The sequence below is a fragment of the Buteo buteo genome, chromosome 19 (assembly GCF_964188355.1).
Source record: "Buteo buteo chromosome 19, bButBut1.hap1.1, whole genome shotgun sequence".
In the NCBI taxonomy this organism is placed as follows: domain Eukaryota; kingdom Metazoa; phylum Chordata; class Aves; order Accipitriformes; family Accipitridae; genus Buteo; species Buteo buteo.
In genome coordinates, this window is record NC_134189.1 from 17,774,187 (window position 1) to 17,798,828 (window position 24,642).

At 40.0% G+C, this 24,642-nt stretch overlaps 1 protein-coding gene across 2 annotated transcripts in view; it reads left to right on the forward strand.

Moving 5' to 3' along the window:
* The window catches only part of BCAT1 (branched chain amino acid transaminase 1), a 67,766-nt gene extending 59,776 nt beyond the window's left edge, over window positions 1-7,990 (forward strand). For both annotated transcript variants that reach the window (XM_075051369.1, XM_075051370.1), the window contains one exon: window positions 491-7,990. In XM_075051369.1, the coding sequence (XP_074907470.1) occupies window positions 491-532 (42 nt within the window). In that variant the 3' untranslated portion in view covers window positions 533-7,990. The remainder of the gene's footprint in view (window positions 1-490) is intronic.
* Window positions 7,991-24,642: the final 16,652 nt, after the last annotated feature.

The window sequence follows — 24,642 nt, forward strand, 5'->3', positions numbered from 1 at the left end:
GGAAAGATGACTTGTTTTATTTGGGTTACAGTTCTCTCTGATTGTACTCTGTGGTATTTGTGATGGGTTTTATTTCACATTCAATCAGAATGCTGTAATAAAAAGCCACATTGAAAATAAAAAGAAATAAAAACAAATGTGTGTGTTTATTGGAGCTTGAGCAGGGGCATACTTATGCATGAATTAGTGAACTCACCTCAGGGAATAACTGTATTAAATTTATAGAAAGCTCTAGTGAAGCAGGACTATTCTGTATCATGTCTAGTGAGTATCAGTATCACCTCTTCCTGGTCTACTTATTGGAAGATGGATAAAGCTTCAAGCCATCTTTAGGCTTTGCTCAAATCAAAGGCAGAAGTAAAGGCATAAGAAATAATGTAAACTACTATCAAGGTGGTGGATATGAATCTTTCTGAGGATAGACCTAGGAAGTTATAATTGCTGTTACTTTCAACTTCTATTCTTAAACTCCATTTTTGCTTCATTTCAGTATGGAAGAGAAGACAGCGACTGGGCGGTGCTGGTGTCATGAAGGTGGAAGAGTTCAGACCCTCCAGACAGAAGAGACATGAATAATGACAACTTCTGTAGCTGCCTGTGCGTAGCGTAGTTTCTGTACCAATTTGCTTCCCAGGATGATTGTTTCCACAATCTGGCAAATGTGAACACAATCATTTTGATTTCTACTGTAATCCTGTTGGTAAAAGCCTGTCTTCTTGGTAGAGGTGCTAAATGTTAGCAATAGAACTTTCCTAATGGTTTTCTTAGTGCCTCCTTGTGTCTTATGTACAGTCTGAAAACTTGTAAAATGCTCTTCAACTGCTCTTCAGTTTGGTTTGTTTTAACTGCCATCACCAGCAGAGCACATTGTCATGTAACACAAAGATGTTGCCTGTTAGCTGGCCACAGGGTTATGTTGACATTATTCTGCCTTTTGCTATGTGTTCAGGAAACAGTTAAGTTTAGACATATGCTCTTTCCTTTCATTCTCTGCTTGTATGGGAGATTCCTCAGTCTGCATAGCCCTCTAGATCCCCTCATGCATACTCTGTCAAATAACAGCTCTGTCCTTTAGGCTAAAATTCTCTGAGTCAATCTAGCCTGCAATAGGCTCTCTGTTGGCCTATTGCCTTTCCCTCCATGGAGATATGCAGTGGCTGCTTGGGCAGTGCATACCTCTCTAATAGTTGAATACATCCTTCCATATGTCATTTATAGGGCTGGGTCAGGCCCTGCTGACACAAGAATTACCCTTTGTCTGGCCTAGCACAGAGCCGGGCGCTGCAGACACAGTGTTGCCTTCCAGGTGAATGTCTAGAAAATAAGATTAGACAACTGTGGCTGTGAAAGTTGAACAGCTCTTCACAGCAGCCAAACCTTTGGATTGAGGAATTTCTTTCATCATTCGGTCACATAATTTGGATCACCAAAATATTTTTCTTGTCCCCTTCACGACTCGCTGTGAAGTGTATCCAGCCTCCATTGACAAACGTGTACTTTAATAGGGCCTTCCTATTAAAGAACAAGCTATGTTGTCAACAGAAACTATCTGGCACAAGAAGGAAAGAGATTTTCTTCAAACCCTTATTTCATTCTGATTAAGCACGTACTTCGTATACAGCTACTCTCTCACATGCAGTCTTGATACTATTTGGAAACAATATAGAGCATGTAGCCCATACTTAGGGAAATAACTTCTGCAAGCATTCAGTAGTGATCATACTGTAATATTTATTAGCTTTCTCTTTGCACACGGTTCTGTCAAACAGCTTTAAGATATCTCTTGCCAAAAAGGATCACCGTATTCTGTATCAATGTTCCAAAGTGCTATTTCTGTGTAAAACTGGTGGAACTTTATTGATGCCAACGGAGTCCTATAAGAAGTAAAAGTGAAACATTTATTGCCATAGTTTGCAGTAGAGATGTGCAAGTATTAAGGGAAATATTTAGCACTTTATTTCTTTTGAAGACCCAACAGTATCTCTCCCATGCTTTATAAGTCCTTTGTAGTTACTGACATTCATTAACATAGTTTTAAAAAGCAAAATATAATTTCTAATAGACCATTCATGCCTTATGCAACTGCTAAAAAGTATCCTTATGGCTTTCCCATTCATTTTTTGACAGATTTTAAAGACAACCCCTACGTAGCCATCACTTTCTTTTGCTCCCTTAAAATAATGACTTTTACTGTCTTTCACTGCAGTCCAGTCTGATCTTTTAATGAAGAACAGTTGAAGGTTCTCCCTGACAACGTAACCATTGTTAAAATTTGTTGGATAGTTTTCTCTTTAGAATACAACTGCAAGCACAAAGTGTTGTTTCACTTACAGTAGCAATAGTATTGTGTGTCTACTTTTCTGACCATTTGAATCTGTATCTTGTGCTGATCTTCGTGCAGTATCTTACTATGTATTATAAGCTGCTGATAGTCTTTCTTTTTATTTAATTAGATGGGTGGAAAAATTAACATGGGGAATATGTCAAGATGCAATGTGGGGTAGAGAGTTTTATCCGATGAGACAAGTATCATAACTGAAGAGTGCCTTTAACTAGAGTGTGGCGAGGAGCTCTCTAAAGATTATGTAATGAGCAACCACATGTGGCTTCCTGTTACTGAACTATCTAATCTGTCCCCTTATGTTCATCTTAGATTTAGCAGCAAAAGGAAAAGTGGAAATATATAACTTCAGATGCATGGCAAAGTGGTTGTACGATACCTTAACATCTCAGGATGTTGATAAAGTTAACAGGTATCATATATCAAAAATCCCCATAAAGGTGTCAGTATACCAGCAATAATCTATTCACTAGTCAGAATGAATAAGGGCCAGTTAGAAGAATTATTTTACTGCGGTGTAAAACTAAAAGTTGTGTAAAACTCTTCTTAAATTGGATGCAAGTAATTTAATATGAGGAAACCAGGCAGTTTCATTTATTGTGGTTTGCACTGTTTCCTGCACTGACCAGAGAGACACCTTTCCTTTTACTGCACATTTTGAGCTGATGGAGACTTCAAAATGATGAGAGTTGAAACTGGAATGACCCACAGAAATGTGTAGACTTTTCTAGCAGAGAAGAATGAAAACATGTAGCGTATGTGTGTTAAGTGTTGTCTTTAACATTTTGGTTAATTGCTTTACTCTGGCTATGTCATCTCAAAGCTGTGCTTGTTTCCAAATGGGATGCAGGTGAATAGGTTCTAGATTTCAAACTTTAAAACCTAAATAAGGGAGCTGACAGGTCAGTATAATACAGGAAATTCTTCTGATGTTGCATGCTCTCCTACCCTGCATTATGCCACTGCTTTTTTTATCCTGTTAACCAAAGGAAAGAAACAATATGTGTAAATAATAGTGAGTATTTGTTATTGCATTCTCCCTATTTTCGCCTGTAAAATTTAGGAGGGAACTGTGGTATTCCCTGAGCTAATAATAGATTGTAAAAGAACATCTGCACATCTTTTCTCCATGTGCCCTATTTGTTTAATTGCAACAGATTTACATAGAAAGAGTATGGTACATCATAACTAGGCAATTATCCATTCTTCATCACTTAGTTATGGTGCTGCTAATTGATCATTTAAGACATAAGATAGTCTAACATTAGGAGAATTTGAGACTGTTCAAAAAAGATCAACAAATTAATATTGTTGTGTGATATTTGCATAATTGGCTGCAATTATTTAATGTTTAATTGGGTTGATCAAATGAGATTCAGCCTTTCACATGCTTATGTTTTACAAACACTGGTACTTTAAAATGATAATAATGAACTCTAATTTTTGTATGCTCTTTCTTCTCCCCTTCATTCTTTTGATTGTTATTTTCAGTATTGAGCATGTCCTTAATTTTCAGTTTGGTGAGCATGATTCATGCGTAGGAAAGAAGTCCTTCAAATGAGAGAACTTTTCATGAAACTGGCTTTTCATATAAGCTGGTGTGATGCCAAGAGTTATGGCTTCAGCAACTGGCATTACTTAACTAGATTCTTGACTGCAATGAGGGCAGATTTGCTGAGAATTTACAGTGACAGACTCTGGTGAGAATGCTAATAAAGGTTCCTGCTTAGGGTAGATAATCTGTTCAGTCTGTAGCAGTGCAAAGCAAATATAGACAGGAAGTCTGATAAGACAAAAGGAAGATAAGAGAGAGATCTTTCTGCCAAGCCATTGTTTACACCTGTTCAACTATTTCAAGCCAAAAAGCAGTTGTCCTCCACTCCTTCTCTTTCTAGATAAACTGTTGGTTAGGATTTACCTAATTCAACAGAGAGGTATCATTGATCCTCTTCTGTATGCTTATTTTATGCTTATTTTTCCTCAGGCATGAAGAATGGTAATTTGGAAAAACATGATATTTGAAAGAGTCATTTGGAGTGCAAGTTATTTGAAATGTCTGTGTAATGCATGGTCTTCCAAGGAGTTAGACAGAAAAACAGCTGGGACTGATCTCATAGCTGCCTAATTAGAGGAGGAACCCTCTTGAATTCAATGGCCTCTCCAAAACAATCTGCATAATCTCAACAGATTGCTTAGTGTGAACTGTCTGTTGATAGTGCCTTCCTATGAAATAGAATACAGTTATGGTAGCACAGCCTGCCAGACTATGGCACACTGGCTCTCTCTGCATGGGATTCACCCTACTGATGGTAAGTTTTAATGTTCTAGTGGCAGGCTCATATACTGAGAGGTGGGCAGGTGTAAATGATGGCTGAGCATGCCCTGAGCTGGGCCGTCCCTTGCTGTCTTTTTCTCCCTTCCACACAGACTTGCAGCCCCTTTTCCCCAGTCTCCTATCATGATGCCACTTAGTCTCTTATATAAAAGTGACCATTTAAGCAAATTTTGCATTCTTTTTGCTTTTAGCAGTCTGACAGGTTAAAAAAAAAAAAAAAAAGGTGTTTTGTTCATCTTGCAGGTGTTCAGGGATCAGAATTGCACTTTACCACCTGCACGTGTAATGCCTGAACAGACTGCCACTGACTTTGTGAGCCTGGACAAGTTATCTAACCTCTTTGTAAGTGCAGAGTAGTAGTACTACCGCTTATACCACTTTTAACTCTAATCCAAACCTTTCCATAAAAAGTTACTTCACTACAGATCAAATAAGCTTTCCAGAAAGCTTTTTAAGCAGCAGAGAAGGATGCCATGTAAAGTCCAGTATTTCAAGGATTGCTTTAGCGTAGAAGTATCTTGGTTATGCAGGAGAAAAATGTTATTTGAATGGGATATATATTTAAGGTTTGCTGCATGAACCCATAAACAAGTAAAATACATAGTTCAGAATATAAAGTAGCATACAGAAAGATCTTGAAAAGAGAATTTACCTCCACCTCTCAAACAGTGCTATCTTATTTAAAAATGATTCTTGAAGAAAGCATTTTACCTCTCAATGTAGAGTCATTAGATTACAACTAACAACTAACACTTCATCATGTAGCACTGAGACAGATCTCTTTATCAATCTTCACTACAAATTTTCTGAACTGCAATAGTTAGCAATTGGTAAGTGTCAAAATGCTATGTTTTACTCTATTTTGTCACTATCCTCAAGATTTGGAAAAGTAACTTGTAGGTCCTAAATCATTTAAGCTAAGTAGCTTCTTAATAAGTATTTGCATTTTTAGTCATAATAGCAAAAGAGAGTACTGGTATTGCATTGGTGAAAAATACTGTTGTCAGTCTGTCTCTCCATGCCTTGCTTTAAGCATGATGGTTATTAGTGGGAATTCCAGATTTTTTTCCCTGACAATGCAAAATCTGAGTGCCATCTATAGCACAGTTGGCAAATATATGCCCAATTCCATAAACAAAACTGACTTAGCCATTACCTAGAATGGTCAAGTACATTAGGACTTAGCAGATGTGGAACAATACTCAATTAAAATAGTCAAGCCTTAGATTTGGAACAAATTCTTGGAATTAGTAGCTGAGATAGAAATAAATCTTGTTAACCATACCCCAATTTACTAGAAATAATGGTGTTTACATTCACTAGTAATACCAGCATGGCTAGATCCTCATCCTTCTCTCTGAACATGAATTTATACTGTTTGCTTATCTTAAAACTTAATTTATTGTGTCTCATTTTTACTACAATCCTGAATTCTTATGCCATGCTTTAAAAAAAAAGAATCTAAAATTTCATGTTCATAGGAAGATCTTAAGGAGGATTTAAGACCTTAATACAAAATTTTACAGTCTTCACATTATCTGCTGGATAAAGTTTAGGTAGAAAAAGAGAAGACAACTTTGGGGAAGTAATTAACTACAGTGTTCCAAATGGTTTTCCAACACTCGTCATTTTTGGGTTTTACCAAAGAGGTATGCAGGGAATAGTAGATAAAATAAGCATAGTGCTTTTTTTGCTAAGCAAGTGTTGGGGAAGTTTCCAAGAGCTGGTTCTCTTAATAATGCTAACTCTTTATAGGACTTGATTCTGTCAAGCTTAGAGCAGTCATTTAAGTGTGAGATGGAGGAGCTCAGAAGTTATCTCAGGCAGTACTATCTTGCAGGAACTGACTTCGTTTCATTTTATGATCAAAGTGACCAAGGTATGAACAAGGAATCTTTTAAGTTTTGCACCTTTTTACAAAAATTTTGCTTTTCATTTTAGAATTCTGATATAGTATCACTGAACTATTATCTTAAACTGTTGTGTCTCGGTCAGTTATGAGGAGAAAGCAAACATTCTTATTCTTCATGTAATCACCTTCTTCCTGTATGCCAAATCCCCTCTTCATTATGATGTGGTCACCACTAGAATTGTGACCTCTTCAGGTGAAGTAATAGGGTTTTTCTGTACTATACCCTACTAGTGCACTCTTGGGTTTTTAGTAAGTACTAAGTACTTGCAGCAAATGCCAGAGCAAAAAGTAAAGTGAAAAGTCTTCTGTTTCCAGAACAGGAATGCTAAGGAATGAGAGTAAAATCACCCATCAAGTCAGTCAAGACAGGAGGTCAGAAGAACATCATTACCATTCTCATTCAGTCCAAAACAGAGACTACCCAGGTATACCAAATGTCTAGCAGGATGGTAGATTGCTATTGCTATTTAAGAATGCTCTTATTCAGTTGCTTAAATATCAACGTCTGTGCCTACATTTTCATAACTTGGGCCCTAGTATCTTAACTGAAAGCTGCCACACACCTTTATATGTCATGAAAAAGTAAAACATTAGATCAAAACAGGTAATGCTTCAGATCATCTAACAGTGAGAAACTGTTTTCTAGAGGTCAGTGGCCTGTTCTGTTCCCATAATTTATATTCATTTTCTAATGGCCCAGTAGTTGACTAGAACTGCAAGTAGGAGACAAATATATCATTAACTCTATTCCATAGTCGAGAATGTTGACAAAGTGAATCTATTCCCTCCATCTCCTGGGGAGATGGCTTGGACTCTAGCTTGGCCACTATAGTAGAGAGTGACAGAATGTAAAATGTTCCTTGCCATGATGGAGACAAGTAAGAGTTTTATCTGAAGCTATTTGCAAACAATTTGTGTCGAAGCAGTAAATTTGGAAAGATAGATGTCCCAATCTACCTGACCTTTGAGGCATTTAGAAGGGTGCAGTAGTAGTTATTGGAATTGTAGCATATCAGCAGTGGGAAATTAGCAACTTAAAGAGGGAGAATTATACACCTCTGAAGGGTCTCTGTTTTCTCAAATGTTAAAGTTAACTGGGTATTTTACAAGGATCTGAGAATATAAAAGCAGTAAAGGACAGATGTGTGAAAAAATACTGGATAAACTAAAGGAAACTCTACCTCATTCTTCTCTAAAGGTTTTGTAGAAGCACAATTAAGCACTCCTAATGGCATTGTTACGTACAGACCATCTGGCATGAAAGAAACACTTTATATTTGTATGTCTATAAATCCTGTAATAACTGTATTTTGCTGGCAGTAGAAACAGTCTACACTATTTACAGTTTTCCTCATCAAATCTGTAATTATGCAATGTTTCTGTCTCCAATAAAGGAATTTAATGGGCACCTGTTTGTGGCATGTTATGAAATCATCACTGTTGAGTACAGCTAACTGCGCATAATTATCCCGTAGATGGGAGCTGTTACGAAATACATTCTTGAAGGCTGGATTAAAAGAAAAAAGAATTAGCAAATGAAGAGTGACGTTTAAAAGCAGCAAAGCAAGATGCAAGTGGTGAGAGATAAGCTAACTCTATAGTCAAAGTCCAAAGCCTGCGTTCTTCCTTCTGGCCTCCACTGAAGTCTAAAGGTGTGACACTCAGAGGGAAGAATGAGGCCTTAACAATGGCAGACATGCATCTACCCTGCCAAGCCTGGAGGCTGAGCCACTTGTTTCACTTATAGTAAAATGCTGGACAAATCAAGCAGCAAAACTACCTACCTGCTAACCATGTTGTCATGAAACAGCTTTTAACGTGCCAGGACTATGTAGCAGTGCTTGAATACAGTCCCCATTCTAAGGGTTTTGGGGTGATGAACTCAAGGGAGAGAAGCAAGCCAGAAAACAACTTTATACTTCGAGCACTTACTTCACAGGGCAGTTTTGCATAGTCATTACTCTAAAGTATGTCGACCAATGGGAAGCCCTTTGAAGACAGAAAGCACTGAAAAGTGAGTGTCATTAAAATCTTGACATTTGCCAGGTGTAGTAGCTATATTTACCAAAATACTTGACGTATCCCCTCCTTTTAAGTGCAAGGAGTACTGTGATTAAAGATAGTACTGATTCATGCTGTGGTGAAGTACACATCAGGGTAAATTTTCCATCTGGTTTGGTTCTCAGTGACTTCAGAGAAAGCTGGCATGGATACAGGACACTTTAAAAAAGTAGACAGGTAAGTACTAAGGGTTGTTAATTAATGCTAGGGGAATGAGCCTAACATGTCAGAATCAGACTTTATTCCTGTATTTTGGCCTCTCCACTTTCATACTAAGGGAACCTTTCTTAACTGTAACTCTAGCTTAAGCTTCAGTAAGACAGCTTTCAAAACTTGCTTATCCCAAGTAGTAATAGCTGGAGGACTGATCCTACAAGGTGCTGAGTGGGATTCAGAAACAGACAGACCTGTGCCTTTTAGCAAACCTTAAAAAGACCCCTTTTTTCCCTCCCTTTTGAAACATCTCCTTAGCTGGCAATAGTTCTGTTCAATAAAGTACGTGCAGTACCACCACCAGCACTGTGTTCTTGGGAGTGGAGAGTATCAATTCTGAGGACTCTGATCTGGGATACATAGTCTTGTAAAGTTGATGTGACAAAAAAAATATCAGTTTTAAAATAATACAGGGGGAGGACAAAGCAGAAGGAAAATACTGCATTCTGTACATATAAACAGGGGATTCCAATATAGGCAGTCAATATAAGAATTACACATGCCAGTTTTGAAGGTATATCAACAAAACTGTTGAATTTCAGTTTTTCTTCTTCCTTTCCTTTTGCTCAGTGTTCTGATATTATGACATGACAATGGTGATTTTAACAGAGCTGCTAAAGAATTACCCTGTTACCAAGAAGAACAAAATGTTCTGTAGTAGCACCTTTGTGGTTCAGATGCTTCTCCAATGAGGAACTTGTAAAAGAAAATAAAAGAATGTGGATGGTGTCTACTTCTCTCTCTCCCAAGGGAATGATTTTTAATGCCAGGTAAGAAAATGTTTCTTCCTGCTTCACCTGCAGGTGGTATTATATTGTACCTGTACAAATTTAGGATATTAAATTCTGAGTATTGCCAATGCCAAGTTATATAAGACAAAACAATTTATCTTCACTCATATAAGTTCTTGTGGGTGATTCAGAGAAACTATGTTCTTCTGAAGTGATTTCAGAACAACCTCTCTTTCATAACTTTTTTTTTTCTCATCTTGCTCATGGAGTAATTCTTTTCAAAAGTTCAACTTTGGTTAATTTATGCTCTTAGTGGTATATAGGCATTTATCCTTTACTTTGATGGCAGTGTGGACTAACTTTTTTTAAAGCGAGATAAAGAAAATTCACATACAAAGAAAGTATCCTAACCAAACTCAGTATTTGAGAGATAAATGCCCAATTCGAAAGGATAAACGGAAAAACAAAATTTTAAAATGGGTCAGTTCTAACCACAGACTCTGTAAAATGCACCCACACTTCAATTTTTAGACACTCTCCATATTATCAAAGGGACATAATAATGAAATATCTTGAATTGTCTTCTTATTGGGTGAGATAACAATTGCATGTCTAAGGCAGATATGCATATTTGTAGTCTACAAAACATATGCCTTTCAAACAAAACGCTGATCAAGTCAATTAATACTGACGATGCACGGTAATATCTATGAAACAGGCGTTTTGTAAGTGCTTAGCAGCAGGCCAGTCATCTTCAGTAGACAGCGTGTATTCAAGAACATCTCTGGGTCTGCCCAAAGGCAGATATAGGTAAAGCCCTGGTCTAGATGGGCCTGTGTAGCTGAAGCTGCGTCATGATACAGAAGCATGTGCTTGCAGGGTTGTATGTGTGAGGGTGGTGATCCTTTAAAGGACCCATCCTTTATAGATATACAAATTAAATACATGCTGGGAGGCTGCCACTACCAGAAACACTATCACCGGTAAAACAGCTAGGCCTGTTCTAACTCTCATTTTGACAGAGGTGAAATTCATCTAGTGTACCACACCTAAGTTGAAGACAAAGACTGTGTTTTACCTGCCTTTTAGGTGAAGATTACACAGATCATCACTAAGCAGAGCCAGTGGAAACACTAATTTCAGTGGAAACTTCAAATTCAGCTGGTGTTAGCTCAGACCCTAACTTGAGGTGACTTTCGTGCTCTGAGCATGATGAAGAGAATGGCTCCACTCTTCTTATTTCCAGCTGCTCTATCCTTGACCTTCCCTTTTTGGCACTGCTGGCACTAGAGCTGTTGCAGTGTGACCAGGTCACTACTTGACCACAGGAAGGCAGAAGCATATGCACAGACCCCATCCCTAGGAAAAGCAGGACTGCTGTTTTAGCCACAGCAGAGTTTTTAAGGAGCTGAACCCAGTTAAGAAGTCAAGCCCATATGAAAAACTCCCAGGTGTTAGCCACTTTTATTATGGCTCTTAAACTTTTATGCATCAGACATTGCTTAAGTCATTGTTGAATTCTGGGTTCTTTTTTTTTTTTAAAACCTTCCTTTAGCTCATACAAGCCTTGTGCCTTAGCAAAGACTGTAATATTTGCTTTATTGTGATGTCCCAGGTTGGAAAAGAACTTCTGAAGATTTTGTATCTTCATCATAAAGGCATGGCTGAAAACTGATTAAAGCAAAGATAGTGAAAACTACTCCCATCTTTTTAGGGAATCTCAGTGCTTAAAAACTTGAAGAAAAATGCCACAGATCAGACTACTCCCCCAGTACCTTTTACCTCTAGGGATGGGGTTCTGACCATCCCATTGCTTTGGATCCTACCAGCTAAAACTCACGTTGCTCCTGAATGCTTATAAATTTATCATTTATCATCATTCCCTTCCTCCACCACAGAGTCTGTCCTCACTTATATCATGCAAAGAACAGAAGACCTGAGTGGTTTGTCAGCTGCTTATATTCCTGTCTTGAAAATGCACTCCCGCAAATACCAACCTCTAAACATAACTTGCAGCACAGATTCCCTTTGCTATTCCCTCCTTTTGCAGGTGGAATATTTTTATGGCTCTTGAGGAAAAACAGTTCAGTCTGAGCTAAGCTCAAGGTTAGAAATCCTTCCTAATCTCTGCTGCCAATCAGTTTTCTACAGAGGGTTCTTCCTCTAAAGGGCTACGGTCAGTAACTCACCCATGGGGAGAGACCCCATCTGTACTGTACTTGCTATAATCAAAATGCTTACTTAGTTTTCAGGTGGTAGCAATCTTCACACTGTTATGCAGGCTTGCAAAGTCATTATTAGGATTGTGAAGGTGAGACAAGAGTTGGTTATCCATAATACATTGCCTTAGTAAGAGAAATCACATTTTCTCTTGCTCTGTTTTGGTATCTTCATTTACCATTGGCGATAGCGTTAGGCTGGGAAGTGCTAATAGCTGCTCTCAGGTGAGTCATTAACCCAAAGATCTTCATATTTGTCAATAGCTGTGCCAAGGACTTTTCAGACTGCAGAGTTTGTAGCCTCTGTGTGTGTTAAGGTGGAGAGCAAAGAAAGGTAGTGTTGCATATGCTTTTCTGAAGTAGCAAAGAAACAGGTTTGGGAATGTAGGGTTTACTTGCATGGCACACTTGAGGATTCCTGAGTGAGGAACCTGCCTTTTGCTGTTTGGTCCCATTGCATTCCTGAAATGAGGCTTCTTTTTAACAGATAAGCAAGCTAAAGAAATAATATTATGTAACTTAATTGCCTGTATTTTGCTGTCATGGAAAGAATCTGATGAGACCCCAAATGCTGGTGCACTTTCTCCCTTGTTCAGTACGACCACCAAAGAGGCAAATCATAATTTTTATTTATTTTTTTTTTTTTTACTTCAGGAGACCAGACTACAGTCTGTCAGCCTAGGCAGAGGCTTATTTAACAATATGTGCATGAAAGCCTTGTAGCTGATACTGGCATTATGCATATGAACCGTAATCAATCAGCAGATTTTTTAGGTTAGATGGCTGTTCTGTTTTTGAAAGATAAGTGTTATTGAGTTCCTACCTTGCAACTCGTTACCTCTGCTAAGCTGAATCTTAAGAGCTTGATTGTACCTCTTACCGCTGTTTCACTCTCAGGGTCCCTTAGAAGGATTACCTTTGTCTGTCTACACACTGCTACATCCAAACGGCACAAAGGAGAACTCCTTATTCCACATTTCATTTCACATTCCAACAAAAAGGATATAAACATCTGTACTATTTCCCCATTTTTGCGTATGTGTAATATTCACAAGCTTTTTCAGTACTAAGATACCATCAACACAGAAGTTGAGCGTTGTCAGTAAGGTCAAAGTTCAGGCTGACAAAAGGGAAATTCTCCACATTTTACAGGATAAAATCATCTTTAAACACAAACTTTATTTTTTGAACACGTACATATCTCTGCCAAACCTCACAGCCTCTTTATGGCAACTTTTTCCTGGAAAGAGAAAGTTACAAGGCTTAATTATCTGTTACTACGATTTAAGCAGCATGAGAGAGAGCCAACAATGTTTGACCCAGTGAAACTCTCATCAAAGCATATATGAAGTTCAGGGCAAAATTCATCTGCTGTAGAGTTGTTTAACCTGCTTTAACCATTTTTTTTTCTCTGATAAAATACATATTGTCAAGAAAAATAATTTTGTCCTTGTGTAGAGCTTGTAGCCAGAAAAATGTATGGTTTTCATTTTAAAAAATGAAAAGTAGTTTTTCGGGGAAAAAAGAAAATTATGACCCACAGATCATCAGTAATCAACCAAGTATATTTTAACAATTACTGTTTCATTCAGTAATAAGATGATACGTTTGAGATCTTTCACAGGAAAGCTGAAAATCAAACTGCAATTACAGTAAATTGCTAAAAGCATGTTGGCTCGTAACGATTTATTTTTAAAAGACACTGCTTCTCTTGGTTTCCTCTGCAGTGCATAATATAAGTTTATCAGATAAGAAGTGATTTTCATTAGGGAAAAATTATAAGCAATCTGGAGAGGAAGAAAAGATTAGCAGTTACCCTTGATCAATTCCTTTCCGTGCCTTTGAGCAAGGCAGGTAACTCTCCTAGCTCCTATTTTCCAGCTGTAAAATGGGGGTAATAGTTCTCAGCAAACTGAGAGACTCCTGTGAGGATAAATGCATGACAGGCTGTATGATCAATGAGCAATGGAGGACCATATGGATCCAAAGACAGTTTCCACCATAGCTGCCTTCTCCACATTAATTTGTAATAGCATGCTTATTCTTTCAATTAAATCTTACAGTCACATTTCTGCCAAGCTCAGTGTTGCTTCCTGTTTCATTGAAACTTTGCAAGCTGGAACATTGCCTACAGCTGACAGTGACATTTAAATGCAAGGAAATCAAGCTTATGCATGGCCAAACCTTCTATAATTCCAGGCCTTGTCAGCCTACAGTATTGATTCTGGTTTAAACAAATAAATACCCAGCTCATTTTCACCTAACCTTGGAAGAGTTTGCCTTACCTAAATGTTCCACTCTGAATCCCAGGTGATATCTTCTGGGATTGTGAGTGTTCGAAAGCAAGTTAATTATACCAACAGCACGCATCTAGGCACAGTGCTATTTTTTTGCAAAAGAGTGCCTGGCCGCCTGAAATTTAAGCCCTTCTCCTTTGTGTATGGGGACCAAACACAACTTGGACCTCAGAGGAGGCAGGCAAGTTGCAAAAAGAAGGGCTTTGGAGACTGCACCAGAAAGTCAAGTTTCTATGCCTACATGTTTAGTGGCCATATCTTTCACATACACAGTTTTCTTAGTTGAGGACCAGCTGTTTTGCAAGTACAAAGTTCTTTTATGTTACTAACCAGCACAGAGTAAAAGAATCCACACAGGTGAGACTTGAAGCATTTACTGTGTTTATTTTTGTGACCTTGACCCAAGCCCACACAACCAGGAAACCCCACAGCCATCTGTGGAAAAAACCAACACATTGGTAATTGCTTAGGAGAGAAAAGATGGACTTGAGTTGCAGGTCAGTGACTTAACCAAGACCTTTCTGCTCCGAAATGCCTGGCTGCATGTGCAGTTCACAGCTGCAAGAGCCCTTTGGTGCCCGTGTGTGTTAGTGAAGAACTGAGCAGTGTGGACTCTTGCCTGGCCAGGCCAGGGCAGAATGTGGTCAGGCTGGCTCTGCTCCCTGTACCTTTGGAGAGTCCCTGCACAAGGAGGTTATTCTGCAGCTGCCTTCCGGCTCCTTTGTGTAGCACCACATTTATTTAGCTGACCAGTTAATCTTTGGGTGTACAAGATGAGGTAAGGTGGATGAGGCAGGGAAAGTAAGACCCATGTTTGGCCTCTTCCTTCCTGCCCACAAGTGAACTATTTTTGCTGCTTAAATGCACTCTGTAGTGCTGGTTTAAAAGAAAAAAACAAAGTACCAAAAAGCTTCTTCCATGACTTCCACTGCAGAAGTAAGAGCTGACATCTGCCCTGGAGCCCCTGAAGTCAGTATCTGTTACTTTCATGACTGTATCTTCTCCCGGCTTTGGCTTTTCCAGGCTAATGCAATTTTTGAATGCCTGAACTGCAGGAGCATTCATTCCCTGATAAAACACAGCTCCCAACTTTTCTTCATTTAGCTTGTGCCTAAAACCTGCCTTGGCTCCAGCAATCAGGTTGTGACCCCTCTGATTTCCACTGGCAGAATGACTCTAGGTTGTTTATCACAATTTTAACTTTCCAAGCAAATTACTCTCGTAACTTGAGATGCCTGATTGGATCTTTCTTCCTACCTGAAGAAAGATGTCCATTGAGGGATATGTGCAGTTCTCCCCTCCCCTGAAAATTGTAGGGAATAAGAGAAGTGTTGTTTTTCGTGCACAAAAGAGAAAAAAAAAGCCTTGCATATTTTCAGTTCACAGTAGCTTCCTCTAAGTAAACACAACACTGAAAAAGAGAACAGTAAAGCCTCTGTGAGGTAGCAATGGATTTTTAGACCTGCTGTACGTAGTCGACCTCCAACTCTGCTTACAACCGAAATGTGATATACTGTGCTCTTATGTCTATGCTTAAGTGCATTTTATCAGTGCAGACATATAGCTGCAGCTCTACCAGTGAAGCTGCATTTTTTGTTTATACAGTAAGACCATACCTGGCCAGAGCCCCACACAGGAAAAGTTATACCAGGAAAAGCACATTTTTGCTAGAACAACGGAGTCATTTGGGGCTTTGGTTGGCAGAGCTATGCTGGGGAAATCACAATTCACCATGCTCCTAGTTGGCATTGCTGTTAGCAGAAGTTTGGAACAGAGTCACAGTCTCACAGGACTCTCATAGCTCAGGAAGAACAGATTGCCTTTAAACTTACTGATCCCAGGCGACTCAGGTCTTTGGTGTTTTCTTGACAGCCCTGGGAGCTTGTGTGAGTTAGAACAGGCTTTTGCAGAGCTTTTGTAATATACCATGATTTGTTTTAAACTAGAATATCCATCCTTCACCCATAACTACTTCTACCACATTACTTACAGGAACAGATTTGAGTACTGCCTTCTCCAGAATATAATTTGTAACCATTTTTACTTTAACCCATAACCACTTTTTTACCAGCTGAGAATTTTGCTAATAGATTGGGAAATTGGATCTTGTTCTAGTTACCTTCCCAGCTTTAAACCTGGTGCAGGAAAAAATACCTTAACCCTCCAGACAAAAAAACATCCTCCCTTTCCCCTGCCATCCAGCACCAGCACCCTGTCCTCAAAAAAAAGAAAACAAAGCCAAATATAGAGAACAGAGGTAGAGAGTGTATTTCAAATTGAAACCTTCTATATCAGTCCTGCCAAGAAACACAACTGTATTAATTCATTTTGTACTTATTTAAAAGCTTTAGTACTATGTTTCTTCCAAACCAAACAAAAACTGAAATGAAACCCCTCTTATGCTGAAATAGTGTACAAAGGGGAGCATTTGGGACAGTCTACCTAAGAAGGGACTACAATCATCATCATCATCATCCCCTGAGCACTACCTTACAAGTTTAGTTTCTTATGTCACATCTCTACTTTTCCATTAATACACCCCAGATCATTACCAGTAGTATCCAGATTCATGGTAAGGTAGTTTTTTAATTCTTCACTGATTGAATTTCAGCCTGCCATTCACTTTTCAGTCTTTACACTAGTTTGTTTAGTTACATTCTCCTGGTGGGAGGATGCCCTCAGCAGACACAGGGCAGCATTACTGCTCCTGAACCCTCAGTGCTTGTCTCCCAGAGAGTTGTTGGATTGGCCAAGTGGCTTTATACCGTGTGCCAGAGGTGAGTGAGTGTGTAGGTGTCCTGTCAGGCACACACTCTTCTGCTTCAGTCTCTCTTCATCCCGCTAGGGGCTCTGTCTAAGCACCACTGCTGATTTGCTGAGTAGAAGAAGCAGCTACTAATAGATTTGGACAAATTTTTCCCTACTGAGTGTCTGTCTTGCCTTGTCCTTTATATTGGTCTAAATTAGAGCTGGCCAGTGGATGGGCCAGATCTGGTCCGTAATAAAGTTTTACTCTTCCCTTCTATCGTCCTGGCAATGCTGGCAGGACAACCTGATTGCTGCCACTGCTGATGTAAGGCTCTGGGGAACAGGGAAAGGAGATGGGGATAAAATAGTGAGTGAAAGTCAAAGCTGTCAGGACTGGCTCAGCAGCAGGGCCATGCGAACCAGGCTCTGTTCTCTAAACACATAGTGGGAAATGAAAGTGGTCTCCTAAATTCCAGGCAGCAGTGAGAAATTATCTGGGCTATAGTATATTAAACTAAGAGAATGGCAGAGTCTGAAGGATAACACACTGAATTTGAGTTATTTGATTCTTTTTTTGATTTCTTGTTCACCCTTCTGTTTATTTGTGAGGAAAAGAGTTTTTCTTCATTTACAAAAAGCAAGAAGTCATTAGCATGCTGACTACACAGTTTATGTTGACTTTTTAGAATCAGTAGTATAGCCTAACCCAAAATCATGATTCAGGTCTTACAACCCTTCAAGACAACCTTAAAAATCCTAAGCATATTTTGCAAAATAAACCAAACATTTGGATCTCTCTTTCTTGGCTTTCCTGTTTTTAAACTGCCTGACACACATATTCCACCTTTCCTCTCCATCATATGTGCTAAAAAATAACGTTTAAAAATAATGTTTTCCTGTCTACAGCATGTAAAGCTTTAAAAAAAGATACTAGGTGTATGGAGCTTGCAATAAAACACAGACAGCTGTTTACATTGTATCAGGTATTTTTTCTAGCAGTTTTAAGATGTCCCAACTTTATGGCTGTAGACACTTTGAAGTAGTGTTGCTCATCTTTTTGTCATCTCTTACCTCTCCTTTTCTCAGGAATCTTTGCAGCCACATCTATTGGAGATGTCATAGAGTTAGGCAACATGCTTCTGGTCTTTGCAGGTTGTGTATAGCAGCACTTTGGTTTAATAAGCATTTTCAGATGTCTACTCATCTGTCCTACTGACTTTAATTGTCATCACCACAAACAATTGTTACCTTTTTGTGAAAAAGATGGCAATGTCAGTAGTTGCTTACAGCGAGAAGCAGAGATTGAGAGCATTATAATCTGGTGCTAACATGTCATGCAACTAACACACATCACTTCAGATGTATTAAAATGTTATATATGGGGCTGTGAAAAGACCCAGCTTCTGCTCCTCGTATGGAAATTGACACACCCTACTCTCTAGCCTTTGTCTCTTGATAGGATTTTTTGCGGTTCTTGTCCTGTTAGGGACATGCATTTGTAAATTATTTAATCCCATCCAGGTAAAAGTCCCAAGACCTTTGACAAGCATATAACTTTCAGCTTCATTAATGTCTCTTCAGGAACAGTCCATTCCCCACCAGCCAGCAATGCTGACCACTTAGTCTCCTTCTCAGGTTCTTGGGGTGTTCCTCGGCTGCAGCTGAGCTCAGGGGGATGCCGCTTGCTTTTGAGATTACTCGCTTCTTTCACTTCATTTGTTCACAGTCAGAAAGGGGGTACAGCCAGTGTTGCCAAGAGCTTGGGCCTACAAACTGTGAATAAAGAGACCGGCTTTAGTTTGTCTGTGGTAGATGTACAGTTTAGGGGATTGTTACCAAAATACCAGTAGGGTAACAGGGAGAGAGAGAGATCAATGCCACAGTATTTCAGGACAAATTTTAATTAAGAAATTTTACAAATTTTGCAAGCAAGCTGATTCTCACAATGTTTCCAGGTTGAAGAAATTTGCTAGGGTCACACCCCAGGCTTATAGATGTATTTTCTAGAAAACTGCAAGGCTTTAACTATCAGTTCAAAGTCGAAGAGTTTCTGGCGGCCGTGGGGATGCTTCTGCTGGATTGCAGGAATTCTACAGCCAAGGCTCCAGCCGGGAAAGGGCCCTTCTCACATTCTTACCAAACCAATGTTTTATTAGTTAGCAATAGATGGCGCTAAATTTCCACCTGTCCAACGCCGTCAGCCAGAAAATGTATTTGAAGTAATTAGGCCTGCAAGATAACACTTAAAAGGGTTACTGCTGAAGTTGATGAAAGTGTGTGGGCATAGAGAGGCAGGAGCGCCAAGATGCTTCACCAGCTGGAGAAGTCTTAGGTGAGATAGTCTGGCTGCCAGAACAGGCTGCCAAGATAGTCAAAGGGAAGGAGCCAGGAACTGGAGAACGATTTGCAAATTCTTGAGAACAGCTATTGCGATCCTCTTGCTGGCTGGGTCAGGTAATGCCTGTCATTATCAGCGATTGAGGATCCTAGGCCAGACGTGTTAAAATCCCACTAGAGATTCTCAGTCTAGTCGGTGGTTTGTCACAAACTCCCCTCATCCTGGGATTAACCCATTCCCCAGCACAGGCGATACATTCGAGCTGTGTCATTTGGAGTGAGGCTGTGCTGGCAGGACCAGAGAGAAGGGCTTCAACAACTTTCTCACAGTCCTGCTGCCTCATCACCCCATGGCTCTTGGCGCTTACAGGTGTGGGGAGCAGACATACTCATTTCTCACATGAAGCAGAAGGGAGAGGGAAGAGGCTCCCCTACAGACTTTCGTGCTTGTTTTCTGGCAGCAGCAGGGAGCGCCTCCACAGCGTGGGGCTCAGTACTTGCAGTTTTCATTGCACTGGCTTTTTCTTTCGTGTGATAGCCCAGCATCCCGAAGGTGACAGGTATAGGTGAGGAAAAGGACAGGACAGCTTATTGCAATAGTGATTCACTCTCATGCATGCTGTGGAAATTACATTCATAAGAGGAGAGGTTGTCCTGCTGGGAGCCAGAGCACAGCTGGTGCCATATGGCCTTCTCTATACTGCCTGGTTTTCTATCCTCACCTGGCCACGCCGAGCAGCTGCCTGCAGCCCCCTCATGGATTTCTTAATGCTGTGCAGTCTGCCCTCATGCAGGATCATGCCTGAGATCCCTGCTTTTTAAGGTACAGACACGATGTTGCTTAGAGAGGTGCGGAGTGGGGAGAGGAGGCTGTGTTCGCCGTGGTTAGTTGGGAGGAGTATGTATTGCATGCTGCTAGCCAGTTGTGGGTACTGGTAGCCCTCGAATGCTTTGCCAAAATGAGACAAGCCATGAAGCCCATTCACAAACTTGTTCTCCTAAACAGTTTTACCCCCACAGACACACCTAAACATAACTTGCAGGGGGGGGGGGGTTCCATCGTGGAAAAATATCTTTCTGCATTTCTCAGAAGGCCTCTTCTCGGAGGTGTTTTGCACAATGGAGTAAGCAAAGTTAAAGTGTCTTGTGGATGATGGCTGCATTGCATGCACGCTTTGCAGTACACTGGCTTGTTTATTAGGTGGGCAGAAGCTGGCACTTCTGGAGCCAACACAAGTAAGGGTGTGCAGAAAGAAAAGGAATAGCCCACAAAATAAAATCCAGGCATAGAAGGTACAGAAACATAGTGTCAAAGCAAAGAACACAGGCAAATTTTGCTCAGAGACACACCATTTGAAAATGAAAATGTAAAAATTCCCCAAATGGAAATCTTGTATTAACTTTGCAAAATCACCAGAAGTTGTCAGATCTCACCCTAGATGCAGTTGCCCATCAGGATGAACCAGACTGTGACTTGCCTTGTGTGAAGAAAGGCATCCAGGTTTATGAGGCTCATCCGGACTCTCAGTCCTGCATCCTCCAAGGCAATTGAATGTTGCAGGACTGAATAATCCTCCTCCTGAATAATGCCTGCTGTTTTAGAATATGACCATTCACTGGTTTGGTACTGTTAAAGCAAAGTATAGTGGATTTGATGCTTGAGGTATGTAGCCTAGATGTTAAATGTGGAAGCTCCTCTGCTCCTCTCCTTGCCTCTTGTCCCTTGATAGAGTCTTTCACCAGGGATTTCAGTTCTCTCTCCCTATTCCTCTAGTAGTACTCACATTACAACAGTGGTGTGAAAATGATTGGTTGTATCTCTGTTCAAAGATCTAATTAGAGCTGGTATTATTATTATTATTATTGTTATTATTACTACTACTACTATGGTATCCCTCTGCAGTACTTTGCAAAAGAAAATATTGCCATAGGTTGAAGTTAAAGACAGTTAAAGGAGTCCCCCTGCCACCAACCAGCTGTTTCCTACCTGTGCTCGCAAAGCTGTCTTGTAGCAACACACAGAGAGGGTTGCCTGTCCTCTTTGGCAAAAACTTAAAAGCCCCAGTGCCAAAGGCTCTTAAAGGCTCTTCAGTGGCAGAGGTTTGTTTATAAAGACACTAGGAAGGCCGTGGTGCTTATCTAAGATTGTAAGACACTCGGATACTCAGCTGATGTTAAATGTAGGCCATTGCACTTCGGTTGCTGGTCTGCGGCTTCAGGAGCTCTGCTGGAGGCAGCAGGGTTTGGAAAGGCTGGTCTTCACGCTGGCAACTTGTGCTGTTCTGAGGGGAGAAGAAGTGGCTGCTGCCACTGAGCAGCGGGGCGCTCGTCCGCTTTTTCATATCATCAGACAAAGGGTGTATAGAGCAGAGACTTAGACCCATAAATCCGGTGTAATTAAAATACTGAATGTTAACTGTTAAAAGTACTCTGAGCAAAAAGACTCTGAAAGAGTTATTAGAAAACCACAGAGTTTTCAATTACTGCTAAATGAAGCAATAAATGCACATACAGTTAGTGATGTATCCTAATTATTATGCTGAACTTCTGCCTTATTAGTAATGTATGCTGGCTGGTGAGTGCAACAAGCTGCAAGAGGCAGAAATGATTCTCCAGTGTCTCCCTTCTTCCAGAAGGTGTTGCTATTATACAGCTCTGTTAAAGACACACAAAGTTGTGAAGAAAGCAGGGTGGAATAAAATGTGGTAAGGCTGGATAAAAAAATGTAAACCATACTAAGTATATAGAATTCAGTCACAAGGATTTCTATTATGCAGGGAAAAGAGAGCCTTTACTGTAGTATGTGTCCACAGTATAAATAGTTCAGCAAAATGTAAACACCAAATATTTCCACCAGAGATCTTTGCAACCTCACATACAGTAGCTCTACTTTTCTTTTTCATTAAGGACTTCTTTTAATAAAGGGGCTTTTGTGGACTGAATTGGGAAAAATAGCAGCCACCTGTACCTTTTTTTTAAACCTAACAGTACATACAGTACATCTATCAAAAGTGGAGGAATTTGAAACCTGCAGACTTTTTAAAGAAGCAAGTTCCACACATGATATAAAACAAATGCCATGTGTGCACCAAGCCAAGCAAATTAACAAAAGGGCAGGGGCATTTCCAATATTGCTTAAATAACTCAGGCTTAATAATGGGCTCTTTTCACACAAGCTCACAAAAGCTAAAATGTGTTTAAGAAGAAAAACATGCATTTTCATTGTATTGTGTGGCAAGAACCCTGATTTTTTTTAAAAAGCCATTAGCCTAAGCACGTGAATTCTCCATGGGGTTTTGGGGGGGTGAATGTAGCACCTTCATGTAGAGCTGTTCTCTGTGGTTAAAGGGGAAAGAATAGTTTTCCTGGACCGTTATGTATTGCTTGCCTGTCAGAAGTACTCTCTTGAGGTCCCTTCCCCACCAGGTAGGCATCACAGTAGTCGCCTGGGTGTTGCTTTGTTTGCTATCAGTATTCAGGGAGAAGCCAAGAGTTATGTGGGTACAGAGACTGATGCAGTGCAGGGGCTGGTTTTCAGAGAGGCAGAACTCACTCTGTTCCTGCTAGACCCAGGTTGGTGTCTTTGGATGCTCAACAGTTCCATGTGTAAAACTGTGAAAAGTTCCCAAAGGTGGCACCTTTAAGTCAGGACAAGTGTATTTAGTTAAATTATTCTTCAGAGCTAGCAAGTACCTTATTTTTCACAGCCCCAGATAACTTATAAACCCATTCCTTAGCATGACCATTCAGCTTCCGCTCTTGGTGGCTGATGTGCTAGTGGTGAACCACAGTGGTGCTTTACAGAGATCTAAATTCATTAGGATTTCCTTAAAAAGGAAAAAATATTTTTAACACGATGGTGCTTGTGTTTTTCAGTCCAGTGGAAAGTGACAAAGAGACAGGACAAAAAGATACCAAAAAAATGACTCATGCAGGAAATATAAAATTATGCATTGGTTGATATAAACAGTCTTTTGTATAGAACTGTTGTTCCCAATCTTCATTGGCTTTGAATAAGCAATACAACATGTCACATTTTGCTTTTCCTGTTGGCCTCCATTTAAACTTCTCAATTTCCTGTGGCCATAGCAACATTAAAAGGTCTTGTGAATAAAATATTTACCGTCCTTCCATATAAAAAACAAAAGACCTCTACCACAGATCCAGTAGAGATGAACTTGGACTCCTCTGTCCCTGTAATACAGAACTCTCTATGACTACAACACTTAAAAATTACTGCCTTTTGACTCCAGCTCTGCCTGATTGCATTCAGCCTGAGTTTAAGGACTGAGATATTGCTGTGCCACTGCTATACTTGCCTGGTATCTGAAGCTGTTGGTGGTTTGTTCTGCATCTTAGGTGTTACAGAGGTCTCTGCACCAACTGCTCAAATGCAGTTGGCATTCGAGATGTCCCAGAAATGCTCCAGAAAGTTCCCAGGTGCCATTTTGTCAGAGCCAGGGGTCAAAGGTGTGAGCAAGAGCCACCTACATCCACAGAGACTGTGTCACAGCAGGGGAACCTTGAGCAGTCAGGTAGGCTTTGTTATGGTCCCTCTGTGCTTCCATAGTGTCAGCCAAGATTTTCCCTCTAGCTAAAAGTGCTTTGCAAACAGTAACAAGTAATTGTATGATTTAAGATTTTGTTCCCCTTTGGAAAAAAACCAGAAGTATGTTAGAGAAGCTAAGATGTCCAAGAATCACAGTCACACCAAGGATGTGAATAGAAATTATTAGTTCCCAATTCCTCTTTTCCAGCCATGGGTTTTTTCTTGTAATTTATTCTCAGTGGTCTCCTATTGCCTTGCCATGAAATTACATACAGCTTTTTGAGGTAGGGACATCACCTTTCTTTTTGCCTGTTCTAGGCCTTACAGATTGTTACCTCTAGGGATGTAATGAGTGTCATGAGCATTACTGTTGGGCTGGACTTTCAGCTGCTTGGCTATGTGATTTCAGTGCACTTGAAGTAGAGCCTGAACACTGATTCGGCTTTGAATGCAACAGTTCAGATGTACAATCAGGTCATCCTGGATCAACAAGCTGCTGTGCATCAGCTGAGCAATGGTACCTTGGATGCTGAGGCCTGATGCTATACCAATTTCTCAGTTTTGCTGGTCATTTCAAAAAGATGTGGTTCCATGTACAGGCATTTCCAGCCTACCTGAAGAGCAGCTGTTACTGTTATTCTCTGCTATCATACTAAAAAGAGATTTATTTTTGTTAAGTATTTTGGATGTACAAATTGCATTATAATATATTGGCCTAGTACGTGTATGAAACAATTGCCTTCAGTGGATAGATTTAGAAATGTCTAACTTTACCCTGTGCTTGTGCACATGACTCGCTTGCACCGCCCTGGAACGGCTGAGCATCAACAGCCAGTCTCTGTTAGACTTTGTCCTTAAAAAGTAAGACCCACACTCCATGCCACCAATTGCTGTGGAGT